Source organism: Aptenodytes forsteri, unplaced genomic scaffold (assembly GCF_000699145.1).
Source record: "Aptenodytes forsteri isolate BGI_AS27 unplaced genomic scaffold, ASM69914v1 Scaffold404, whole genome shotgun sequence".
NCBI lineage: Eukaryota > Metazoa > Chordata > Aves > Sphenisciformes > Spheniscidae > Aptenodytes > Aptenodytes forsteri.
The window spans coordinates 5,104,709-5,113,898 of NW_008795629.1; the positions used below are offsets into that span (position 1 = coordinate 5,104,709).

The 9,190-nt window shown below is 65.2% G+C and overlaps 2 protein-coding genes across 3 annotated transcripts in view; one reads left to right on the forward strand and one right to left on the reverse strand.

Annotated features, from left to right (window-relative positions):
* Window positions 1–2,005, forward strand: part of LOC103901485 (intestinal-type alkaline phosphatase) — a 3,282-nt gene extending 1,277 nt beyond the window's left edge. The window contains exons 5-12 of the mRNA XM_009282385.1: window positions 1–153; window positions 318–490; window positions 580–714; window positions 804–876; window positions 962–1,094; window positions 1,213–1,406; window positions 1,546–1,656; window positions 1,743–2,005. Coding sequence (XP_009280660.1) covers window positions 1–153; window positions 318–490; window positions 580–714; window positions 804–876; window positions 962–1,094; window positions 1,213–1,406; window positions 1,546–1,656; window positions 1,743–2,005 — 1,235 coding nt within the window. The remainder of the gene's footprint in view (window positions 154–317; window positions 491–579; window positions 715–803; window positions 877–961; window positions 1,095–1,212; window positions 1,407–1,545; window positions 1,657–1,742) is intronic.
* Window positions 2,006–3,008: 1,003 nt separating this feature from the next.
* Window positions 3,009–9,190, reverse strand: part of ECEL1 (endothelin converting enzyme like 1) — an 8,271-nt gene continuing 2,089 nt past the window's right edge. Inside the window, exons 2-17 of one of the 2 annotated variants that reach the window (XM_009282388.1) lie at window positions 8,440–8,508; window positions 8,175–8,285; window positions 7,345–7,437; window positions 6,880–7,004; window positions 6,232–6,454; window positions 5,981–6,079; window positions 5,810–5,884; window positions 5,217–5,314; window positions 4,936–4,994; window positions 4,720–4,771; window positions 4,523–4,590; window positions 4,283–4,401; window positions 3,922–3,987; window positions 3,595–3,690; window positions 3,341–3,417; window positions 3,009–3,108 (exon numbers count right to left, since the gene is read on the reverse strand). In XM_009282388.1, coding sequence (XP_009280663.1) covers window positions 3,009–3,108; window positions 3,341–3,417; window positions 3,595–3,690; window positions 3,922–3,987; window positions 4,283–4,401; window positions 4,523–4,590; window positions 4,720–4,771; window positions 4,936–4,994; window positions 5,217–5,314; window positions 5,810–5,884; window positions 5,981–6,079; window positions 6,232–6,454; window positions 6,880–7,004; window positions 7,345–7,437; window positions 8,175–8,285; window positions 8,440–8,508 — 1,530 coding nt within the window. Of the gene's footprint in view, window positions 3,109–3,340; window positions 3,418–3,594; window positions 3,691–3,921; window positions 3,988–4,282; window positions 4,402–4,522; window positions 4,591–4,719; window positions 4,772–4,935; window positions 4,995–5,210; window positions 5,315–5,809; window positions 5,885–5,980; window positions 6,080–6,231; window positions 6,455–6,879; window positions 7,005–7,344; window positions 7,438–8,174; window positions 8,286–8,439; window positions 8,509–9,190 lie in introns of both variants that reach the window. The other variant, XM_009282386.1, reaches the window with a different exon arrangement.

Genomic DNA, 9,190 nt, shown 5'->3' on the forward strand with positions numbered 1-9,190 from the left:
TCCCCGACAGCGCGGGGACAGCCACAGCCTACCTCTGCGGCGTGAAGGGCAACTACCAGACGGTGGGGCTGAGCGCAGCCGCCCGCTTCTCGCAGTGCAACACCACGGCAGGCAACGAAGTCATCTCAGTGCTGGAGCGAGCCCGCAAAGCTGGTAACGGGGGGCACGGGGCAGCGGGACTGGGGGGGACCCTGCGGGGACAAGGGGCATCAAGCCAGGGGCTGCCCCCTCCACGAGCATCCCAGGGCTCAATGGTGGGGGACCCCGTGCCCCCGCCGGTCGTCTTTCGTGGGGCCTGACGGGTGGGGGGGCGACAGGGAAGGCAGTGGGCATCGTGACGACAACACGGGTGCAGCACGCATCGCCCTCGGGGACCTACGCCCACGTTGTGAACCGCAACTGGTACGCGGATGCCAGCATGCCCACAGAAGCCGAACTCCAGGGCTGCAAGGACATCGCCTGGCAGCTGGTCCACAACGTCGACATCAATGTGAGCACCCGTGCATGGTGGAGGGGGGAAGCAAGGGCAGACCCCCCTGGGCACCCCCGCTAACGCTGCACCTGTCTCATCCCCACCAGGTGATCTTGGGGGGTGGTCGGAAATACATGACCCCCGTGGGGACACCAGACCCCGAGTATCCCACCTACACCACAGAGAATGGGATACGCAAGGATAGGAAAAACCTCATCAACCTGTGGCTGGAGGCACGGCCGGTGCGTGACACAACAGGGACAGTCCTCTGCCCACCGCCGCCGGGCACGGGGCCGGGAACCCGCTAACCCCCTGTGGGATTTGCCCGCAGGGCGCCCGCTATGTCTGGAACAGGACGGAGATGCTGGCTGCCGCTGCTGACCCCAGCGTGAATTATTTGATGGGTAACAAATGTCCTATGCGCCAGGACCTGGCAGCCACCGGGATGTGTGCAGGCACTGAGGCTGTCCCCAATGCGTCCCCTCCCAGGTCTCTTTGAACCGGCGGACATGAAGTACAACCTGCTGCGTAACACCACCACGGACCCATCGCTCACCGAGATGACGGAGGCGGCCATCACCATCCTGAGCAAGAACCCCAACGGCTTCTACCTCTTTGTGGAAGATAAGTCGGGGCTGGTGCCCCTGGGACGGGCGAGAGGGGGGTCCCACATTCTGGGGTGGGGCTAAGAGTTGGGGGTGCTGCCGTCGATCCCCAGCCCACCATGGGTGCCCATCTGCAGGCGGCAGAATCGACCACGGCCACCATGACGGTGCAGCCCATAAGGCGCTGACGGAGGCGGTGGAATTCGACCAGGCCATCGAGCGGGCAGGCGTGCTGACAGACGAGGCACAGACCCTCACTGTCGTCACCGCTGACCACTCGCACGTCTTCTCCTTTGGCGGCTACACCCTGCGCGGCTCCTCCATCTTCGGTAGGGCTCTGCCTGGTCACCAAGAGTGGGGCATGGCCCCGTGCTGGGCGCTGCCGGCTCCGGGGCACCCGGGCTGTGGCCGGAGGGGTGATACAGGGGTTTCTTGACTGATCCCCCCCCTCCATCGCCTCTTCCGCAGGTCTGGCCCCCAGCAAAGCCGCTGACGGCAAGACCTACACATCCATCCTCTATGGGAACGGGCCGGGTTACCCGGCCACCAGCCGGCCCAATGTGGACAATCACACAGCCGGTGAGGGCACAGGGACCATGGCCAGGTGGTGGGATGGGGCTGGGGGCCACCACTCACCCTCTCACCCCCTTCTCCCCCCTCCCCAGAGCAGTACGACTACTTGCAGCAGGCAGCCGTGCCCCTCCCTTCGGAGACCCATGGCGGCGAGGACGTGGCCATCCTGGCCAAGGGCCCCATGGCCCACCTCTTCCACGGGGTGCAGGAGCAGACCTACGTGGCCCACGCCATGGCCTACGCTGCCTGCCTTGAGCCCTACACCGCCTGCCACCAGCGGGGCTCTGCCCCCAGTGCCCGCGCCACCCCCCTGGCCCTGCTCCTGCCCACTCTCCTCCTGCCCCTCTTCCACTGACCCCACAGCCCCAGGGCACCCCACGGGTGCTGCCAGACCTGCGTCCCCCTTCCTATGGCTGCGGCACCCATAGGCGCTGCCAGACCTGCGTCCCCCCCTTCCTATGGCTGCGGCACCCATAGGTGGCCGGTAGCTCTTTGGAGCATCCTTGGTCCGGATGCGGCAGCCGTGGGGCACCGAACCCCAGGCACAGAGGGGCCCTACACCACCCACGCAGGGTGCTCGGTGGTTAATAAACGTGGGGTGTGACGCTGGTGGCACAGGCATCTTAGCGGTGTGTGGGTTTCTGTGCCCTGCAGGCAGGGCTGGGGGTGCTGCCCGCTGCTGCCCGTCCCCCGGCCCCAGCCCCTTGCACTGACCCGGCATATCCAGCACTTTATTGACCAGAAACAGCAGCAAAAAATACAGCAGGCATCTGTGTCCCCACGCTCCTGGGGCAGGCTGGCATCACCTGGCCCTGAGCCCTGCCGGCTGTGCCCACCTGCTGGCAGGGCTGATGTGGGGACAGGATGGGGCTGGCATGGGGGTGCCAGGGAGGGCACTGGGTGTGGGGGGGGTTGGCGTGGGGCAGCCCCACGGTGGCTCTGGTTCACTCTCCCTGCCCTGACCAGCACTGAGCTGGATGTGGTAGGGCTGGGTGAAGGCTTTGGGGTGGGTGGACAGAAGAGGGAGTACACAGGTGCCTGGGGGGTGCCCTGCATTGCCTCATTCCTCCATGGGGACTCAGGGCCCCCGCAATTCGCAGGGCAGGGGGTAGTAAGGGGATGGGCAGGAGGCAGCTGCCTCTGGGCTGGAGCTCATGCCCACCCCGAGTGTCTCCCCACTGCCTTCACCCCTCCAGTGGGTGCCTGTCTTTGGGGGAGTGACCTCCTGCATCACCTGGGGGTGCCCCCTTTGCCTGGAGAGCAGGAGGGGGAGACGGGAGGAGGTGGGGAGTGGGCACAGGGTGGCACTCGGGCAGAGATGGGGATGGCGGGTGCCAGCCTGCCGGGGGGGATCAGCCTCACCACACTGAGCACTTGTGCGCTGGGTTCATGGGCGAGTTCTTGGGGCAGTGGAAAACCCGTCCGAACTCCTCGAACTGCGAGACACTGCCCAGGACCCTGCCAGGAGAGGGGGGCAACTCAGAGCTGAGCACCCTCTGCCCCCCCCGCTGCTGCCATGCACCCTGCTTGGGGCACCCGCTCGCCCCAGCAGCACCCCATCCCCTGCTCCAGGGATGCCCACCCAGAGCCTTCTGGTGCCATGCTGGTGCCCACCCCAATTTGCATGGCACTGCCAGACATGGGGAAGCTGGCACCTGCCGTACCCCCCCATTTTGGGGCCAGCCGGTACCTGTAGTGCTCTGGGGCATGCTTGTCTGTCAGCACCTGCAGGTAGATGGACTGGGATCGCCGCTTGATGCACCAGTTCTGTGGGGGAGAAAGGTTCCTATGGGTGAGCCAGATGGGGCACCCCGGGTCCCAGCACCCACCGGTGGGCACCAGGTCCGGCATGGCTCTTGCCCCATCCCTCGGGGCCACCGGCTCCACACTCGGTGACCCCCCCCGCCCCGGTACATGCCACGTGTAGGGAGGGCAGGGGCTCACCTGGGCGAAGGCGATGAAGAAGAGCTGGTCGTGGGTGTATTTCAGGTGGTGCAGGGGGTGCTCGGGTCCGTGCTCCCGCACCCACTTCTGGTAGGCCTGGAGAATAAGGGGTGCCCTCAGCACAGCCTGGGTGCTCCCAAAACCTGCCCCAAGCCTCCCCCTAAAGCCCCCCAGCAACCAGCAAGCTGGATCAGGCCTGCTCCCTGCTGCAGGGAGCAAGGTGGGGCTGGGGGGTCTCCTGCCCCCCCACCCCCCCTTGGGATGGCATCAGCAGCTGCCCCATGGCCCCGCCGGGGGCGTGACACCCCAGGGTGGGGGGACACTTACGTAGTAGGCGAGTTTGAGCCCCCCCATGTCAGCGATGTTCTCCCCCAGCGTGTGTTTGCCATTCACCTGCCAAGAGAGACATGGAGTGAGCGGAGATGCCCCCCCCAGCCAGGCATCCCCCATCCCCACCCTGGCACCGAGGCTGTGCCTCAGTTTCCCCCACCCAGTGCCCTGAGGAATTTCCCAGCTGAGGTGTCCCCTGCCAAATGGAGTGAGCGGAGATGCCCCCCCCAGCCAGGCATCCCCCATCCCCTGGCACCGAGGCTGTGCCTCAGTTTCCCCCACCCAGTGCCCTGAGGAAGGAACCAGCTGAGGTGTGATGACTTGTCGGGTCTCAGGGCTGGGCAGGGCAGAGCCATGCTCTCTCATCGGTGAAGTTGTCGTAGAGGTTGACGATACACTGCGCCTTCTTCAGGAACTTGCTGTACGACCGCTCTGTCCACCAATGCACCAGGTTCCCGTGTCGGTCGTACTGTCCCCCTGCCAAGGCAACTGCTGCCACCAGTAGTCCCGAGGGACCCAGGCATCCTGCCCCCCACCCTGCCTGGCTGCACCCTGTCCACCCACCTCCCGCCCTGGCACGGGGTGTGGGGTCACTCACCCCAGTCATCGTAGCCGTGGGTCAGCTCGTGCCCGATGATGGTGCCGATCCCGCCATAGTTCAGAGACCTGTTGCAGGGGGAGCAGAGGTGAGAGAGTGGAGGGCACGGTGCTGGCAGGGATGGTGGTGACCCCAGGACCTGGCACCCCCATACCCTGCCCTGGCACCCCCCACCCATGCCCCAGCCCCACACTCACTGCGGGAACTCAGGGTCGTAGAGGGTAGGCTGCAGGATGCCAGCGGGGAACACTGGGGACACAGGAGAGCATTGCAATTGGGGGGCCACCCTGTCTCATGCCCACCTGCAGCATCACTTGGCACCAGGGGACCCTGCACCATGCCCCCCACCTCGGGGCCTCCCCACACCCCCTGCCCCTGGGGGGCTGAGCCCAGAGGGCCGGGCAATGCCTCACCCATCTGATTCTTGTTGGGCAGGTAGTAGGCGTTCAGCGCCTGGGGAGGCAGCAGCCACCTGCAAGGAGAGACAGCGGTGCCAGGCTGTGGGGGCACCGGGGGGCACAGAAATGCCACCCCCTTGGACAGCTGGGGTGTCAGGGGGGCATTCCTGGCTTGCCCTGTGCCCTCCTGCCTGCACCCCGTGGGGTGCAACCGGGCATGGGGACAGGGGGCATCGGTGGGGCCGTGCTGTGCCCCCCATGCCCCCCCCCCAGGGCAAGGGGATACCCACGCAGACTTGTCCACCTCCTGCCGGATCTTCTTCACTGAGAGCCTGATGCCGAAGGCAATGCTGTTGAGGATGTTCTTGAAGTAGGTCTTCTCGTCCACCTCAAACTGGGGGGACACGGCCATGTCAGGGGCATGCCAGCCCCAAGAGTGTGGGGAGCAGGGCTGGGTCATCCTCCCACCCCCATGAGCCTTGGGGACTGAGGGTGTGGGGTTGTGGCCGTGGGCTGGATGTGGCACGAGTGTGTCCTCATGTCCTGTTCTGTGTGCCCACGTGGGTGGCTGCATATCCGACACCTCCGTGGGGTCCCTGGGCCATGCAGGGTTAGGGGTACCCCCAACCCTTGCTGAGGATGGGGTTGAGCTCTGGGGGGTGCAATGTGGGGAAGGGGACATCATCTGAGACCCCAGGGACAGCATGGCACTGCCCGTGTGGCTGTGGCTGTGGCCGTGCCAGTGGTGGGCACAATGAGCTAGCAGGAGGTGGCTTGTTTTGGGGCAGCATCTCCCCATCCTGGTCTCTGCAGACCCTGAGGCAGATGCGGGGACCATCTCCCCCCTCCATGTGCCCACACCCCTGCATGGCCTTGGGCCACCCCTTGCCTCATACTCCTTGTCAATGGCCTCCGGCTTCAGCAGGAAGTCGGGGTACCCGATCATCACCATCATGTACCGGAGCTGCGGGCAAAGTGAGCAGCGGGGTCAGGCCCCCATCCCCCATGCCTCCAGGCCGTGGTGGAGGCAAGGGCAGGGGTCCACGCTGGGGGCCACAACCTTGGCCCTGGCCGCTCTCCGCGTCTCCTCGTCCATCCAGTCCAGCTCGTCCAGGCGCTGGTCCAGGATGTATTTGATGTCCTCCACTAGCTGCTGCACCTATGGTGGGTCACCGCAGGTGCTGGCACAGCATCCTCACCACCCATCACCCTGCCAGCCAGTCCTCAGGGAGGTGCCAGGTGGTGGCGGGCACCTCAGCAAGGGGACAGGAGGGACACGGTGGCTTCATGCCCACAGGCAGCATCATCTACCTTGGCTTTGCTGGTGGAGGAGAAGTGCTCCTCAACGAAGAGGGCGCCCAGGGCCATGCCGAAGTGCTTGTTGGCCTGGCTCAGGCAGATCTTGCCCAGCTCGAGCTGCTTCTCATTGCCCTCCATCTCCTTGGAAAGCTCGTGGATGGCGTCACGGAATGGGGTGGAGAGGTGCTCGCTCAGGACCACCACAATGCGCCACAGCATGTAGTTGTGAAGGATCCTGGTGATGGGGGACAGGATCAGGCCCCCCTGCTGGGCAAGTCCTCAGGCACACGGGGAGGGTGGGGAGCGTGCACCAGGGTGGGGACATCCCTGCTTGGAGACCAGGCAGGCCATGGGGGTGACCATGTCCTGTGGGGGCCCGGGGACGGGCTGGCACCGTGTCCCTCCCTGCTGTGTGATGAGTCTGGTGACCTCTAGCATGGGGGGGTCTCAGCAGGTGGCCGGGCACAACCAGGGTGCTGTGGGGCCCACGACAGTGCCCTTTCCCAGGGCCTTTCCCCGGAGTCCCCCTGCCCAGCCTGGCCTTCCCAGGATGGGGGTGATGGGGGGCACCAGCCACAGCCACCCTGTGCCCACCCCATTGCCAACCCCCTGCCAGGCTGGGGAAGGTGCCAGGGCACAGGTGGTGCCAGCCCCCCTCACCTGCTGGGCGTCACACGGATGAGGTCAGACACCTTGTGCATGTAGTCAGTGGCCAGCAGCACCACCTCCTCCTCCTCCGAGAAGTTGTCGTGGAAGATGCGGTCCAGCAAGCGCTTCCACTTGAACTGCCAGGGTGGGCACTGTCGGAGGGGCAAGGGACCCCCGCCCCTCCATGCCACCACGCAGGAAAGCCCCTCCAGGCTTTCCAGCCTCCCACCACCCCTTCCCACCCAGGAACGTGCAGGATGGATTCAAGTGGACTTATATGGGGGGGCAGCAAGGACATTTCTGGGGACACTGGCGTATTGTGCTGGGGCTTGTGCTGTCTTACACAGGGTGCAGGCTGGCCTGGGGGACACGGGATTGGCAGCAAGAGAGGACATGGAGCAGGGGGACAGGGGCAAGTGTGGGCCACAGGGCAGATGGGGGATATGGGGTGGCAGGCTGGGCACCAGGGGTACTCACTGTAGGGGTGATGCGCTGCAGCTCGCCCAGGGTCACTTTGTGGTACATGCTGCTGACGTCCCTCCGCACATCATCATACTCGGACACCGTGATCTGCATGGGGTGGGCATGGCTGTCACCATCCCACTGTCCGCCTTGGAGGTGGCACAGGGATGGGGCACAGGTCTGGGGCAAGCGGGGCTGCTGATCCACAACACTCCTGGCTTGCTGCCCTGGGAACCCTCTGCTGCCAGTGGGGCCCTGAAGGCTGGGCCTGGGAGTTGGGGCACCCAAGGGCTGGGCATAGTGGTCCCCCAGGGCTGAGCATGGGGTCCTCAAGGGATTGGAGTGGGTTCCCAAGGACTGGACATAGGGGTCCCCAAGGGCTGGAGTGGTTGTCCCAAGGGCTGGGACTGGGGTTTCCCAAGATGCTGGGGCTGGGGTCCCTGAGGATCTGCCACGGGGTCCTCAAGGGTCTGGGATCCTTGAGGGCCAGGCATGAAGGTCGCCAAGGTCTGGGCTGAGCATGGGGTCCTCAAGGGATTGGAGTGGGTTCCCAAGGACTGGACATAGGGGTCCCCAAGGGCTGGAGTGGTTGTCCCAAGGGCTGGGACTGGGGTTTCCCAAGATGCTGGGGCTGGGGTCCCTGAGGATCTGCCACGGGGTCCTCAAGGGTCTGGGATCCTTGAGGGCCAGGCATGAAGGTCGCCAAGGTCTGGGAGTGGAGGTTCCCAAGGGGATGGAGATGGGGTCCCTAAGGACTAGGCATGGAGGTCCCAAAAGATCTGGGACTGGGGTGCCCAAGGGCTGGGCAAGGGCACCCCAAAGCCCAGGGTAGGCATCCCCCTTACGTTGGCAAGATGCTGCTCCAGCTGCAGGATCTCCTGGGCCTTCTGCTCCACATGCTCAGCCCCCAGGAGGGTGAGCAGCCTCTCCATGAACACCCGGTACGCGGCCAGGATCTGTGTCAAGGGAAGGGACACTGAGTGCCACTCCACAGGCACCCCAGCCCCAGAACTGCCGACAGCAGGGTGCCCTCCCATCTGCCACCCATGCTGGGTGCTGGTTCCTCTCCTGGTGTCCTCATGCCTGCAGCATCGGTGGCCCCCCCTTCACCTTCTCGCTCTCCTCGTCCTGCCCCAGGTAGAGGGTCCGTTCGGGCAGCGTCAGCCCATCCTGGTCGATCTGGGGGGAGATGGGGGCAGTGGATGAGCAGAGGGAGGTGGGGGCTGTGCTGGGCAAGGCACACCCCCAGCCTGCCCTGGCAAGGCACCCCCTGCCTCCCCCCTATTGCAGGGTGCCCCAGCGCCCTGGGAGCTGTGGTGTGGCAGCACGGTGGGTCAGCCCTGGGCATGGGCAGGTCCTGTGCCTCAGTTTCCCTCCTGCCAGAGGTTGCCAGAGCTGCAGTGGGCAGCATGCAATGGGCTGGGAATGCTGGGCACAGGGCAGGCCCCTGCTCCATGGCCTGACTTGTGCGGCCCCACAGACTGCCCCATGGTGGCCCCACACCTGCCCCACAGCTGGCCCCACTCCTGTGCTGCAGCCTACCCCATGGGGAGCCGTGGGGATGAGCCACGGTGCATGGACACCCCCACCCTTCACACACACACACACACACACTCTGCTATCCTGTAGCCACAAGCACAGCCTCTAACACATACACACACCTGAACACACTTGCACATATATGTATATACACACATCTGTAACTCACCCCTCATGACACACACCTATGCACGCTCACCCCCTCCTCACACCCCTATGCATGCACCATCTAGTTTGCCCCTGCCCCTCCATGCACACACACATACACACTCCCCCCCTTTTCTCTCTGGCTCACTGCCCCCCCGCCCCGTGTCCCACCCCC